We start from the raw sequence: 15,980 nt of genomic DNA on the forward strand, positions 1-15,980 counted from the left end.
TTGAATTATGGTTTTCTCTGGGTATATGCCCAGTAGTGGGATTGCTGGATCATATGGTAAGTCTGTGTTTAGTTTTTAAAGGAACCTCCATACTGTTCTCCATAGTGGCTGTATCAATTTATATTCCCAGCAACAGTGCTAGAGGGTTCCCTTTTCTCCACAGCCTCTCCAGCATTTGTTGTTTGTAGATTTTCTGATGATGCCCATTCTGACTGGTGTGATGTGATACCTCATTGTAGTTTTGATTTGCATTTCTCTAATAATTAGTGATCTTGAGCAGTTTTCATGTGCTTCTTTGCCATCTGAATGTCTTCTTTGGAGAAATATCTATTTAGGGCTTCTGCCCATTTTTTGGATTGGGTTGTTTGTTTTTTTAATATTAAGCTGCATGAGCTGTTTATATATTTTGGAGATTAATCCTTTGTCAGTTGCTTCATTTGCAAATTTTTTCTCCCATTCTGGGGTTGTCTTTTCGTGTTGTTTGTAGTTTCCTTCGCTGTGCAAAAGCTTTTAAGTTTCATTAGGTCCCATGTGTTTATTTTTGTTTTTATTTCCATTACTCTAGGAGATGGATCAAAAAAGGTCTTGCTGTGATTTATGTGAAAGAGTGTTTTTCCTGTGTTTTCCTATAAGAGTTTTATAGTGTCCAGTCTTACATTTAGGTCTCTAGTCCATTATGAGTATTTTTCTGTATGGTGTTAGGGAGTGTTCTAATTTCGTTCTTTTACATGTAGCTATCCAGTTTTCCCAGCACCACTTATTGAAGAGGCTGTCTTTTCTCCATTGTATATCCTTGCTTCCTTTGACATAGATTAGGTGGCCATAGGTTCGTGGGTTATCTCTGGGCTTTCAATCTTGTTCCATTGATCTATATTTCTGTTTTTGTGCCAGTACCATATTGTCTTGCTTACTGTAGCTTTGTAGTATAGTCTGAAGTCAGGGAGTCTGATTCCTCCAGCTCCGTTTTCTTCCCTCAAGACTGCTTTGGCTATTCAGGGTCTTTTGTGTCTCCATACAAATTTTAAGATTTTTTTGTTCTAGTTCCGTAAAAAATGCCATTTGTAATTTGATAGGGATTGCATTGAATCTGTAGATTGCTTTGGGTAATATAGTCATTTTCACAATGTTGATTCTTCCAATCCATGAACATGGTATATCTCTTCATCTGTTGGTATCATCTTTAATTTCTTTCATCAGTGTCTTATAGTTTTCTGCATACAGGTCTTTTGTCTCCCTAGGTAGGTTTATTCCTAGGTATTTTATTCTTTTTGCTGCAATGGTAAATGGGAGCGTTTCCTTAATTTCTCTTTCAGATTTTGCATCATTAGCGTATAGGAATGCAAGAGATTTCTGTGCATTAATTTTGTATCCTTCAACTTTACCAAATTCATTGATTAGCTCTAGTAGTTTTCTGGTGGCATCTTTAGGATTCTCTCTGTGTAGTATGTCATCTGCAAACAGTGACAATTTTACTTCTTCTTTTCCAATTTGTATTCCTTTTATTTCTTTTTCTTCTCTGATTGCTGTGGCTAGGACTTCCAAAACTATGTTGAATAATAGTGGTGAGAGTAGACATCCTTGTCTTGTTCTTCATCTTAGAGGAAATGCTTTCAGTTTTTCACCATTGAGAATGATGTTGGCTGTGGGTTGGTCATATATGGCCTTTATTATGTTGAGGTAGGTTTCCTCTATGACCACTTTCTGGAGAGTTTTTATCATAAATGGTTGTTGAAATTTGTCAAAAGCTTTTTCTGCATCTGTTGAGATGATCATATAGTTTTTCTTCTTCAATTTGTTAATATGGTGTATCACATTTATTGATTGGCGTATACTGAAGAATCCTTGCATCCCTGGGATAAATCCAACTTGATCATGGTGTATGATCCTTTTAATTTGTTGTTGGATTCTGTTTGGTAGTATTTTGTGGAGAATTTTTGAATCTATATTCATCAGTGATATTAGTCTGTAATTTTCTTTTTTTGTAGTATCTTTGTCTGGTTTTGATATCAGGGTGATGGTGGCCTCATACAATGAGTTTGGGAGTGTTGCTTCCTCTACAATTTTTTGGAAGAGTTTGAGAAGGATGGGTGTTAGCTCTTCTCTAAATGTTTGATAGAATTCACCTGTGAAGCCATCTGGTCCTGGACTTTTGTTTGTTGGAAGATTTTTGATCACAGTTTCAATTTCATTACTTGTGATTGGTCTGTTCATATTTTCCACTTCTTCCTGGTTCAGTCTTGGAAGCTTATACCTTTCTAAAAATTTGTCCATTTCTTCCAGGTTATCCATTTTATTGGCATACAGTTGCTTGTAGTAGTCTCTTAGGATGCTTTGTATTTCTGCGGTGTCTGTTGTAACTTCTCCTTTTTCATTTCTAATTTTATTGAGTCCTCTCCCTCTTTTTCTTGATGAGCCTGGCTAATGGTTTATCAATTAGTCTGACTTTGGTTTATTTTCTCAAAGAACCAGCTTTTAGTTTTATTGATCTTTGCTGTTGTTTTCTTTGTTACTATTTTATTTATTTCTGCTCTGATCATTATGATTTCTTCTGCTAACTTTGGGTTTTGTTTGTTCTTCCTTCTCTAGTTCTTTTAGGTGTAAGGTTAGATTGTTAATTTGAGGTTTTTCTTATTTCTTGTGGTAGGCTTGCATAGTTGTAAACTTCCCTCTTAGAACTGCTTTTGCTGCATCCCATAGGTTTTGGATCGTCGTGTTTTCATTGTCTCTAGGTATTTTTTGATTTCTTCAGTGATCTCTTGGTTATTTAGTAATGTATTGTTTAGCCTCCATGTTTTTGTGTTTTTTCCGTTTTTTTTCCTGTAATTCATTTCTAATCTCATAGCGTTGTGGTCAGAAAAGATACTTTATATGCTTTCAATTTTCTTAAATTTACTGAGGTTTGATTTGTGACCCAAGATGTGATCTATCCTGGAGAATATTCTGTGCACACTTGAGAAGAAAGTGTAATCTGCTGTTTTTGGATGGAATGTCATATAAATATCAGTTAACTCTATCTGGTCTATTGTGTCAATTAAAGCTTCTGTGTCCTTATTTATTTTCATTTTGGATGCTCTGTCCATTGATGTAAATGAGGTGTTAAAGTCCCCCACTATCATTGTGTTATTGTCAGTTTCCTCTTTTATAGCTGTTAGCAGTTGCCTTATGTATTGAGGTGCTCCTATGTTTGGTGGATGTATGTTTATAATTGTTATATCTTCTTCCTGGATTGATCCCTTGATCATTATGTAGTGTTCTTCCTTGTCTCTTGTAACATTCTTTATTTTAAAGTCTATTTTATCTTTAAGTGAGATAAGTGATATCAGTATTGCTACTCCAGCTTTCTTTTGATTTCCATTTGCAGGGAATATCTTTTCTCATCCCCTCACTTTCAGTCTGTATGTGTCCCTAGGTCTGAAGTGGGTCTCTTGTAGACAGCATATATATGGTTCTTGTCTTTCTATCCATCCAGCAAGCCTGTGTCTTTTGGTTGGAGCATTTAATCCATTCACGTTTAAAGTAATTATATGTATGTTCTTATGACCATTTTCTTAATTGTTTTGGGTTTGTTTTTCTAGGTCCTTTTCTTCTCTTGTGTTTCCCACTTAGAGAAGTTCCTTTAGCATTTGTTGTAGAACTGGTTTGGTGGTGCTGAATTCTCTTAGCTTTTGCTTGTCTGTAAAGCTTTTGATTTCTCCATCGAATCTGAATGAGATCCTTGCCAGGTAGTGTAATCTTGGTTGTAGTTTCTTCCCTTTCATTACTTTAAGTATATCATGCCACTTCCTTCTGGCTTGTAGAGTTTCTGCTGAGAAATGAGCTGTTAACCTTATGGGAGTTCCCTTGTATGTTATTTGTCGTTTTTCCCTTCTGCTTTCAATAATTTTTGTCTTTAATTTTTTCCAATTTGATTACTGTGTGTCTTGGTGTGTTTCTCCTTAGGTTTCTCCTGTATGGGACTCTCTGCGCTTCCTGGACTTGGGTGGCTATTTCCTTTCCCATGTTAGGGAAGTTTTCAACTATAAAATCTTCAAATATTTTCTCTGGTCCTTTCTCTCTTTTCCTTCTGGGACCCCTATAATGTGAATGTTGTGGCATTTAATGTTGTTCCAGAGGTCTCTTAGGCTGTCTTCATTTCTTTTCATTCTTTTTTCTTTATTCTCTTCTGCAACAGTGAATTCAACCATTCTGTCTTCCAGGTCACTTATCCTTTCTTCTGCCTCAGTTATTCTGCTGTTGATTCTTGTTAGTGTAGTCTTCATTTCAGTTATTGTATTGTTCATCTCTGTTTGTTTGTTCTTTAATTCTTCTAGGTCTTTGTTAAACATTTCTTACATGTTCTTGATCTTTACCTCCACTCTTTTTCCGAGGTCCTGGATCATCTTCACTTTCATTCTGGAAGCTTCTTTTTCTGGAAGTTTGCCTATCTCCACTTCATTTAGTAGGTTTTCTGGGGTTTTATCTTGTTACTTCATCTGATACATAACTCTCTGCCTTTTTATCTTGTCTGTCTTTCTGTGAATGTGGTTTTTGTTCCACAGGCTGCAGGATTGTAGTTCTTCTTGCTTCTGCTGTCTGCCCTCTCGGTCCTGTAGGTTTTTACCTTGGTCCTTCGTCTGTAACATATTTTTTTGTTGCCTCTTTTTTTTTTGATGGGTGGGGCTGTATTCCTGTCTTACTGGTTGTTTGGCCTGATATGTGCAGCACTGGAAGTTGAAGGCAGTTGGGTAGAGCTGTGTCTTGGTGCCGAGATGAGGACCTCTGCAAGACCTCACTCCAATTATTATTCCCTGGGGTCTGAGGTTCTCTGTTAGTACAGCAGCTTGGACTCAGCACTCCCACCACAGGAGCTCAGGCCCAACCCACAGCCTGGGAACCAGTATATCCCACAAGCTGCTCGGTTTGGCACAAGAAAAGAAAGGGAAAGAAACGGAGCAGTAGAATAACAGAATAAAAAGTAAAATACAGTTAGTAAAATAAAAAGTATATCAGGAATAATTAAAATGTAAGTGAAACAACTGCAACAAGGTAAATCAGCACCACAATAAAAAAAAAGAAAAAGAAAGCTGGGGGCACAAGCCAAATGTTGCAGAAAAATAACAAGGTATAAAGAATAAAATAAAATTAGAAAAATTAAAAATTAGAAAAATATCTATATAGATGAAAGAACAACAAGGTAAAGCCGAACCACAACCTAAGAAGAAAGGCTAGAAAAGGCCTTGGCTGTGGGGGGCAGTGTGGGGTGGTGGGGCTCAGGCTCAGGACCTGCTCAGCCACGAAAGGCAGCACATCTGGAGGGGGGCCTTGGAGTGTGGGTTCAGAGGTAATGTCATGGTTGGGGGCGTGGAGGCAGGGTGTAGGCCCAGCACAGTTGGAGGATGTCTTGGAGGACAGAGGATGAGGCCTGGGAACCTCACTTGGGCCTCCCCGGGACCCTAGTGGGCAGGGGAAATGCTGACCCTGTTCCCTTCTGATAATCTACTCTCCCAAGTGTCTCCCCTGTCCCTGTTGATCCCCTAACCATGGGTGGGCCCCTCTGGGCATGGGAACCCCTTGCCTCCCCCAGCCACCCCACAGGGGCACTGGTCTGTCTCACCTCCACTTATCCTCCCCCCTTCCTCCTCCCCATGTCCTACCCAGTTGCTCATGGGTTCTTCCCATCCCCTTAGGTGTCCGTGGTCCCCCACCAGTGCCTGGCAGGTACCCTAGTTGTGCAGAGATGCAAACTCCACATCCTCCTAGTCCACCATCTTGACTTCACCCCACAGTCTTTATTTTAAAGTCTATTTAGTCTCATATGAGTATTATTATTCCAGCTTTCTTTTGATTTCCATTTGCATGGAATACCTTTTTCCATTCTCTCACTTTCAGTCTGTGTGTGTCTCTAGATCTGAAGTGAGTCTTCTGTAGGAGCATATATATGGTTCTTGTTTTTGTATCCACTCAGCCCCTCTATCTTTTGGTTGGAGCATTTAGTCCATTTACATTTAAGGTAATTATTGATATGTATGTTCTTACTGCCATTTTGTTAATTGTTAGGGGTTTGTTTTTATAGGTCTTTTTCCCCCCTTCTTTTGTTCTCATCTCCTGTGATTTGATGACTATCTTTAGTGTTATGTTCGGATTCTTTTTTCTTTTTTTGTGTGTGTATCTATTATAGGTGTTTGTTTTGAGGTTACCGTGAGCTTTTTATGTAGCAGTCTGTGTGTGTGTGTGTGTGTGTCTGTGTGTGTCTGTGTATGCATGATTTAAGTTGCTGAGCTCTTAATTTCAAATGCATTTTAAAAATCTTACATTTGTACTCTCCTTCCTTCATGATTGCTGTTTTTCATGTCATATTTTACAGCTAATTGTTTTGTGTATCCCTTAACTGCTCATTGTGGTTATAGATTATTTTACTACTTTTGTCTTTTTATCACCCTACTAGCTTTGTGTGTGGATGATTTCCTACATTTTCTGTATGTTTGCCTTTGTTGATCATTTTGATTTTATAATTTTCTTGTTTTTAGTTGTGGCCTTTTTCATCAGGAGAAGTTCCTTTAACATTGGTTGTAAAGTTGGTTTGATGGTGCTGGACTCTTAGCTTTCGCTTATCTGTAAAGCTTTTGATCTCTCCATCAAATCTGAATGAGAGCCTTCCTGGGTAGATTATTCTTGGTGGTAGGTTTTTCCCTTTCATCACTTTAAATATATATTTCTACTCCATTCTGGCCTTCAGTTTCTGCTGAAAAATCAGCCAATAACTTAATGGGAATTCTGTTGTATGCTATTTGTTGCTTTTCCCTTGCTGCTTTTAATATTCTCTTTATATTTAATGTTTGTCATTTTAATTAGTGTGTCTTGGTTTCTCTTTGGGTTAATCCTGTATGGGACTCTGTACTTTCTGGCCTTGAGTGACTGTTCCTTTCCCAGGTTAGGGAAGTTTTCACCTGTTATGTTTTCAGTCTCTCTCTCTCTCTCTGTCTCTCTCGTCCTTGTGGGACCCCTACAGTGTGAATATTAGTGTGCTTGATATTGTCCTACAGGGCTCTTAAACTGTCCTAATTTCTTTTCATTCTTTTTTCTTTTCAGTAGCAGTGCTTTCCACTACTCTATCTTCAGCTCACTGACCTGTTCCTCTGTATCATTTAGTCTAATGTTGATTCCTTCTATTGTATTTTTCATTTCAGTTATATTCTATATCTCTGGTTGGTTGTTCTTTATATTTTCTAACTCTTTGTTAAAAACTTCTGACTTCTTGCTCTGTACGTCCATTCTTTTCCCAAGTTCTTTCATCATCTTTACAGTCATTACTCTGAACTCTTTCTCAGGTAGATTGCCTATCTCCGCTTCACTTAGTTGTTCTTCTGGGGTTTTATCTTGTTTCCTCGTCTGGAACATGTTTCTTTGTGGCCTCATTTTATCTAAGTTGCTATTTCTATTTTTATGTATGTGGTAGGTTAGTTATGTTTCTGTACCTTGAAGAAGTAGTCTCCTGTAGGAGATGTCTTATGCATCCCACTGCGCACTCCCCTCTTGTCACCCATGCTATATGCTCTATAGTTTCCCCCTAAGAGGGCTGCATTGGTTCTTCAGTTTTGATGAGCTACGTGGGTGGTCTGGTAGGCTTGGTTGGCCCCTAGCCCAGTTGGTTGCCAGGCACCTGCCTTGTGCAGATGCTGCTGGTTAGTGGGACCTGGTCACAAGGTAGCAGATTACAAAACCTCAGGGTCCCCAGGCCTAGTGCTGGCTCACTGGTGGACAGAATCAGGGTCCATAAGACTCCAGGGCTGTTGCCCTACCACTGGTGGGTGAAGCCAGGTTCCGGGGTTAGTGTTGGACTAGTGGCAGGCAGAGCTGGGTCCCAGAGTCTGACAACAGGGCCCAGGAATTTCAGAGCTGTTGTCAGATTGCTGAGCAGGAGGTGGAGGGATCCTGACACAGTTGGGTATGGGGTCCGAGGTGTCCCAAAGCTTGTGTTGGCCTGCTGGTAGACAGAGCTAGGGCTTGGGTGAATCCTGGGGTCTGCCCGCTGGTGGGCAGCATCAGGATACAGGAGATCCTGGGGCTCTGTCAGGCCCACTGGTGGATAAAGCTGGGTCATGGGGATAGTGCAGGCCCATTGGCTAGCTGAGCCGTGTCCTGGGGCCTCTGGCTTCAGGGCCTACATTCTCAGAACTGGTTTTGGACCATTGGTGGGTTGGCTGGTTCATGACACAGCTGGCTGTGGGACCTGGGGTGTCCCAAAGGTTGTGTTGGCCCACTGGTAAGTGCGGCCTGATCCTGGGGTAATTTCTAAGGGGCCCAAGTTGTCTCAGAGCTTTTATTGTCCCCCTGGTGGTTGGAGGACCAGCAAGTCCTGGGACTGGTGCCAACTGCTGGTGGCTGGGCTGGGTCCTGGCATAGCATGCAGTGGTTGTTCTGGGGCTGGTGTCTGTCTACTGGTAGGTGGGGTTATATTTCCACCCAGCTAATTGCTTGATCTGAGGTGATCCAGTACTTGTGCCTATAGGCTGGTGAGTAGGGATAGGGCTGGGGCTGGGTCCCATGCCTAGTAAGCTAGAGGGAGGATTCCAAAATGGTGCTTTGCAGCGCCAGTTTCAATGTGGTAGAATTAACTCCCAAAAATGGTTGCCACCAGTGCCTGTGTCCCCAGGGGAGCTCCATTTGCCTCCTGCCTCTCTGGGAGACTCTTCAAGATCACCAGTAGGTCTGACCCAGGCTCTGTTCAAATTACTGCTGCTTCCCTGTGTCCCAGAGCATGTGAAATTTTGTGTGCACCCTTTAAGAGCAGGGTCTTTCTTTTCCACAGCCCTCTGGGTCTCCCGAAAGTAAGTTCCTCTGACCTTCAAAACCAAACGTTCTGGGGTCTCGTCTTCCCAGCACAGGACCCCTGGGCTGGGGAGCTTGATGTGGGTCTCTTACCTCTTGCTCCTTCTGGAGAACCTCTGTACTTACAATTATCTTCCCATTTGTAGGTCTCTCACCTCAGGATCTGGGTCTTGACTATACTGCAGTTTCTCCCCTCCTACCCATCTAGTTGTGGTTCCTTCTTTGTATCTTTAGTTATAGAAATCTTTTCTGGTGGGTTCCAGTCTTTCTCACTCGCAGTTGCTCTGTAAATAGTTGTAATTTTGGTGTGTGCCCGTGAGAGGAGGTGAGCTCGGCCCTCTTAGCCCACCGTCTTGGGAACTCATCAACAATAATTTCTTATTGTATGACTCTCCATTTGGTAGAATTCTAGTCCATTTAATTCTAGAGCAAAATTTTTAAAAATTTACATAAGTTATGTCATGATGGGAGAAAGGTTTTCTTTGTAAGCAGAATACCATTTTTTATCTAAGCACAGATCTATGAGCTATTCCTAATTTTCATGTCTATTTCATATTTTTTCATATGCTTTAAAATCCAGTTCTAATTCTCATTTTTATAGGGAGGAATAGTATCAAAATCACCTAAACTTTAATGGGGTAAAGGGTATTATTTCTTATAAAAAACCCAGGAATTTCTGAAATCCCATGTCTCCACATTGGCCCCTTTTGAAACTTAACTAATCTACAACTATCCTCTTCCAGCCCTCCCCACCCAAATGCCTTCAGTTAATCATGGAAGTTAAGCTTATGATCAAATGGTAGAGGTGAGGATGGGATAATTTTTTTTAACATCTTTATTGGAATATAATTGCTTTACAATGTTGTGTTAGTTTCTGCTCTGTGTTTCTTTAGGGAAAAATGCTATTTTAAATATGGGGAGTGGGGAGCCAGGGAGAAGGAATTCTTAAAGGGAAGCTACTAGGCTGTAATTATTGTGGTACTTCTCAAGACCTTACATTTTATGTTATGATTATAGTTAAATTTCTAATTTGCCCTACTTATTTTTTAAGTACAGGACTGACTCCTACAGTAAAGTGAATGGGCTGGTATTTAGTTACTTAATAATTTTTTTAAACATCAGAAAGTAAACACTGTTCTGGTTCCTCCAGGGTGTTTCAGTAAAGACCAGGTATACTTGGATGGTATCCTGCAAATCCTCCGATATAGAGAGACCATTGACTTTCATCTACTTACGGCCCTGGGGAAGGTGAGTGAAACCAATGGCACAGAGTCTGCAAACGTACCAGGTCAACACTTCCTCCAGCTCATTTCATGATTAAATAAGACTCAAGTTGAAACTGTTTTTATTTTATTGTTGGAGTAGTTTTCCTTTATGTGATAACAGGAGGGAAGAAATGAGGTTCTGTCACAGAACCAAATTACAGTATTCCTTTGTGGACAATAAGAGATAAAGAAGAGAATAGGAAATTTGGGAATATATTATTAGTTTTTATATGCATATTTTCCTAAAGTATTTTAAAGTAAGCTGCAGGTATAACTCTACTCCCCTTCATACTTCAGTATGTATCTCCCAAGAATAAGGATATTCTGACATGACCATATGTTTTCTAAAGAAATTTATCATTGATTCCATATAATATCTAAAAAAAAGTCTATTTTATATTCCCCAGATCATCTCCAAAATGTCCTTTGTAGCTCTTTTTCATGACCCAGGATCCAGTCAAGATTTATGCCTTGCATTCGCTTATCATCTTTAATCTCTTAATTTATAACAGTCCCCCTCACCATAGTCTTTATGACATTTTTAAGAATCCAGGAAAATTTCCTTGAGAATTCCTAGAATCTAGACTATCAGATTGTTTCCTTGTAATTAGCTTTAGGTTAAACATTTTTGCCAAGAATACTAAAGTGAGTCATGCATTTTTCAGTGCATCACATTAGAGAGATATTTTGTCCCAGTATTGGTGATACTGTGTATAATCACCTGGGTTAGTTACTGCCAGATCTCTCCATTATAATGGTACCTTTCCTCCATTAATAAGTAATTTGTGGGATGATACCTTCAAATGTACCATTGTCTAATAGCCTTTCCAGAAATGATTTTAACATCAATTGATGATTTTTGCCCAAATCAGTTACTACACTGGTGGTAGCAAAACAGAGATCTTTGAATTCTGTTACATTTCCCTCCACTTTTTTATTCAGCTCTTCCAATGGCTACTCCTGTGGTTTTTAAAACATGTCTACATGTTTTCAAGCAAAGTAAAATATTCTGGGCTCACCTTACACTTTTCCTACCCAAATCTGAGATTAGATGTTTCTCTAAGGAAGTCTTGATTCTTTTTAGTGGGAAATGGTATTTAGAAAACAAGACTTGAGCACGAGGTGTGCACATCACTACTCGAGTGCTGATGCTTCTAGACCTTGTCAATGAGCATATCATATATTTGTTTTAAATCATAAAGGCATTCCCCATTCCATATATGTATCTCTTTTCTTAAAATGAGAACCTTATTTCCCAACATCAGTATATTTACTCATTCTCTCCTTATAATAAACTTAGAGTGGTTTAAGATAAATTACAAAACCATGCCAATATCAACACCAAACCTATTTCCTATAACCTATTACACTTAGTGATATACTCAATTTATTTATATAAATAAAACTTAATATGAACATGATTTATTTAAAGCCTTCCTACTGAACCAGGAAGAGTGTTGATCAGAAGATAATAGTTCTTAAAGCCAGCTATGTTTTGGAATTTAAAAGTTGAAAGATAAGTTTAGGGGTGAAACTTTAAGTTCTATAAATTAATATAATATTTATGAAAGACTGGCTTCTTACTCAAGTGAATGAAAGAGATGTGAAATTTTTAAAAATACTTAAATTCTCTTGCTTTTATTTTGATATTTTTAACACAAAACATTATTTCTCCAATTAAATAGAAAAAGGAATTTAATGTATAATTGTGCTGATTTTCCTAACTTAATAATACAGTATTTACATTCTAATTATTTTCTTATTTATTTATTTTGGCTGCACTGGGTCTTAGTTGCAGCACGTGGGATCTTCATTGTGGCATGCAGGCTTCTTAGTTGCAGCATGCAGGCAGGATCTAGTTCCCCAACCAGGGATCGAACCTGGGCCTCCTGCATTGGGAGCATGGAGTCTTACCCACTGGACCACCAGAGAAGTCCCAATTCTTATATTTAGATTTAGGCAGGAGATTTGTTTAGGTTCAGTCTTTCACACACATATATTAAGTTTAGTTGTTTAATTTCTAGACAAACTGTAGATCCAAGATAGATTGTTAAATCAAATACTGACTAGATTTTTAACAATATAGTCATGGTCATTTCTCCAAAGAAGATATACAGACTGCCAACAAACACATGAAAGAATGCTCAACATCACTAATCATTAGAGAAATGCAAATCAAACTACAATGAGATATCATCTCACACCAGTCAGAATGGCCATCATCAAAAAATCTAGAAACAATAAATGCTGGAGAGGGTGTGGAGAAAAGGGAACCCTCTTGCACTGTTGGTGGGAATGTAAATTGATACAGCCACTATGGAGAACAGTATTGAGGTTCCTTAAAAAACTACAAATAGAACTACCATATGACCCAGCAATCCCACTACTGGGCATATACCCTGAGAAAACCATAATTCAAAAAGAGTCATGTACCAAAATGTTCATTGCAGCACTATTTACAATAGCCAGGACATGGACGCAACCTAAGTGTCCATTGACAGATGAATGGATAAAGAAGATGTGGCACATGTATACAATGGAATATTACTCAGCCATAAAAAGAAACGAAATTGAGCTATTCGTAATGAGGTGGATAGACCTAGAGTCTGTCATACAGAGTGAAGTAAGTCAGAAAAAGAGAGACAAATACCGAATGCTGACAGATATATATGGAATTTAAGGGAAAAAATGTCATGAAGAACCTAGGGGTAAGACAGGAATAAAGACACAGACCTACTAGAGAATGGACTTGAGGATATGGGGAGGGGGAAGGGTAAGCTGTGACAAAGCGAGAGAGAGGCATGGACATATATACACTATCAAACGTACGGTAGATAACTAGTGGGAAGCAGCCGCATAGCACAGGGAGATCAGCTCAGTGCTTTGTGACCGCCTGGAGGGGTGGAATAGGGAGGGTGGGAGGGAGGGAGACGCAAGAGGGAAGACATGGGAAAATATGTATATATATAACTGATTCATTTTGTTGTAAAGCAGAAACTAACACACCATTGTAAAGCAATTATACTCCAATAAAGATGTTAAAAATATATATATAGTCATGGTATGAAGGGGCAGATAAATACGTTCTTATTTAACACAGTAAATTTTGTCATTTTCCAGGTATTAGGGAGTAATTTCAAAAACAGTCTACGTAAAGTTTCACTTAAGACCAAAGGAAGAAATTGCTCTTCAAAATTTAACTGGTAGTCACATTTAAAAAGTAACCCATCTTCCTTTTTTCAGGTCTCTTATGAAGATGTGGATCGCTTAAAAGGATTGGCAGTTACTGAAAACATGAGGGTCCCTCACTTTCTGCAGGACCATGGCCGATATATGGAACACTTAGAGAAGATCATGGAAGTGAATGAACTGACTGACAGGGAACTGAAAGATCTTATATATTAATTAGCATTCTTGCAAACATAGCTAAGCTATACCTCTATGTATATTACCAATTAGGTGCAGTTAGCACCAGCAGATTTATAAAAGAAGAATGACTGTTTACATGAGTTTTCTGAAGAATGGTCTGCAGTATTCAGCTCAATATTTAGGTTAAGAACAAACTTTAAACTGTTTCCCTAAAATGTTTCTATAGGCCTACAGGGGAAAGTTACTCCTGTTTTCATCTGAATCTCAACAGAGTCAGATGAAAATACTGCTGATGGGTGTTTTTGAGGAATCTTGGTCAAATTGAGTGATAAACTTCTGCTTGAGAACCAAGACCAGCTCTTACTAGAGATGGAATTCCTGTGTTGTTCAAACTTCAAGGTAATATTTTATTTAATAAATAATGGTAATTATTCTCCTTTGAAAAATTAGTCTGTGTTATGCTCCCAAAAGCTAGAAAATAAGAAATTTAAGGTTTCTTATTTTCTTATATGTTAAGTAATGTTAAAGGGAGGGGAAAAGCAATTTGAAAAGTTTTCATAGTTCTTTATTTTACACATTATTGTTTCACCTTATTAGCTTATAGGAACTAAAATAGAAGATTACCATATTTTGTCCAGTTATCCCTTAACTAAATTTGGTTTTCATCTGCTGAAACATACTGGACACCTTCAAAATTTTAACCAAGTTTTAGGGTCTTTGCTTCCCAAGTCTCAGAGGTTTCTCTACATAAATCAAAATAGTTGGGGAAGAGAGAAGCTACTTACCTTTTTTATTAAATGGAGCAATGAGCAGGGGATGTATCATGTAGGAGCTGGATGTTGACTGGGTAGCATCTACAGTAAGCTTGACTATATACTCTGAGAAACAGAATTTCTGGGCATTGTCATTTGATAAACTGGCTTTGTGATACTGGCTCGGTATTTTATCAAAATCTTTGACTTCATCAAGCCAATAATGACATACTTTGAATTTCAAGAATATGAATTCTGTTTTACTACATTTCTCCTGCTAAAAGCTTATATCTAGCTTTGTAATTTATCAATTTCAATATATACTTGGATAGGTATAATAGGTATACTTGGGATCAAGTAGTTTTTCAAACTTAATCTGAAAGAATACTGCTGTAAACACCCCCATTCAAAATTGCTACTGTAATTTCTACCCAAAGTCTATCTGAGAGTTTACCTCAATTCAGACTTAAATATGGTGCTAACACTGGTAGATGTATACTGCAAAGTCTGGTTCACATTTTAGAAACTCTTTGGCAGACAAGGTTATGGGATTTTTCTCTTTCACATATCTGGAAGGGCGCCTCAAAGAATGATATACTCCAGCAAACATGATATACTCTAATTGGCACCTGGTAGTTCTTGCAAAGCCACGCATTTCACCTTTGGCAGTAGCAGGCAAGGCCCTTTAGAGTACTGAAGGTGCCCATACCTGTGTCATGCTGGCTGGAGTGTGACCTGCACTGGGGGCACAGTGCACCAACACTAACCAGACACCAGAAGACCACTCTTGTCCTCTCAAGCATTATTTCTTTGTAGCAGAGTCATCCAGTTTTAGCTTTGTGTAGTGTTTTCTGACTTCATCTTCAGACTTATCAAAGGTAACTGTGAAAACAATGTCTTAGTGCTGGAGTTGAAGTACAGACAGAAATGGCAATATCTATGTCCTGTGACTTAAGGTCAAATGATTATAAATTCAGCATTTGTAGGCAATAACACTGCTAATCTTATGTTATGGTTTAAATATAAAGGAAAATCACAGCAGCCTTAATTTCCTATTGGTAGGATTGTTTGTAGTGGTTGTAGTCCCTGAATTTTAAAATGGATAGATATTACGTGATCTGAAAAAGGAAACACTTTCTTGCCTTACTGCTTTGGTATAAGGACAAAAAATGTGAGCACTATCCAGACCAAAAAAAAAGACCTTAAATCACATTAAGATATTTCAAAGGTTAGCAATGAACCAAAAGTAGTTTAAGATTAGCAGAAATACTTAAATAAAGAGCTCTAAGCTTTAAAAGTTGAGATTGAAGATTTAATGTTTATTCTTTTTCTTGAAATAGCATTAAGGTCAGTTTTCTCTAAAATGAAAGTTTTTATAAATAGAAAATTACAGCAGCAGTACTTAGGAGAATAGTTGAAGATCATACTCGTTTTAATTAGAATAGTCATTTACTATAGGCTGTTGATCATTAGGATTTCATCAATTTTTTCCACTGAAATTCTAACATATAGTTGTATCAAATCCAAATTCTAATAAACTGTTTGTTAGGTTTTCACACCAGACAGTTTCAAAGTAAAATAGTCTGCAAACATAAATCCATAGTCTTCATTTCTTTATATTTTCAATCTTTGAGCATTTTGTGTCTAGCTGTAATAGAAATAAATAGCACTGAGGTTCTTAAATGAACTATTTGGATATATATGCATGCAAACTTCTGTTCTTTTAAAACCTAATTATATTTTTATTGTGCTATTTCTGGGTTTTTTATTGTAATTATTGAAAATA

At 38.1% G+C, this 15,980-nt stretch overlaps 1 protein-coding gene across 9 annotated transcripts in view; it reads left to right on the forward strand.

Annotated features, from left to right (window-relative positions):
- The window catches only part of MATCAP2 (microtubule associated tyrosine carboxypeptidase 2), a 95,386-nt gene that overhangs the window by 75,614 nt on the left and 3,792 nt on the right, over positions 1-15,980 (forward strand). For 8 of the 9 annotated variants that reach the window (XM_033428280.2, XM_049715222.1, XM_004269903.4 and 5 more), the window contains 2 exons: positions 9,959-10,056; positions 13,317-15,947. In XM_033428280.2, the coding sequence (XP_033284171.1) occupies positions 9,959-10,056; positions 13,317-13,478 (260 nt within the window). In that variant the 3' untranslated portion in view covers positions 13,479-15,947. Of the gene's footprint in view, positions 1-9,958; positions 10,057-13,316; positions 15,948-15,980 lie in introns of those variants that run through there. The other variant, XR_004483352.2, reaches the window with a different exon arrangement.

This window comes from Orcinus orca, chromosome 9 (genome assembly GCF_937001465.1).
Source record: "Orcinus orca chromosome 9, mOrcOrc1.1, whole genome shotgun sequence".
Lineage (NCBI taxonomy): Eukaryota > Metazoa > Chordata > Mammalia > Artiodactyla > Delphinidae > Orcinus > Orcinus orca.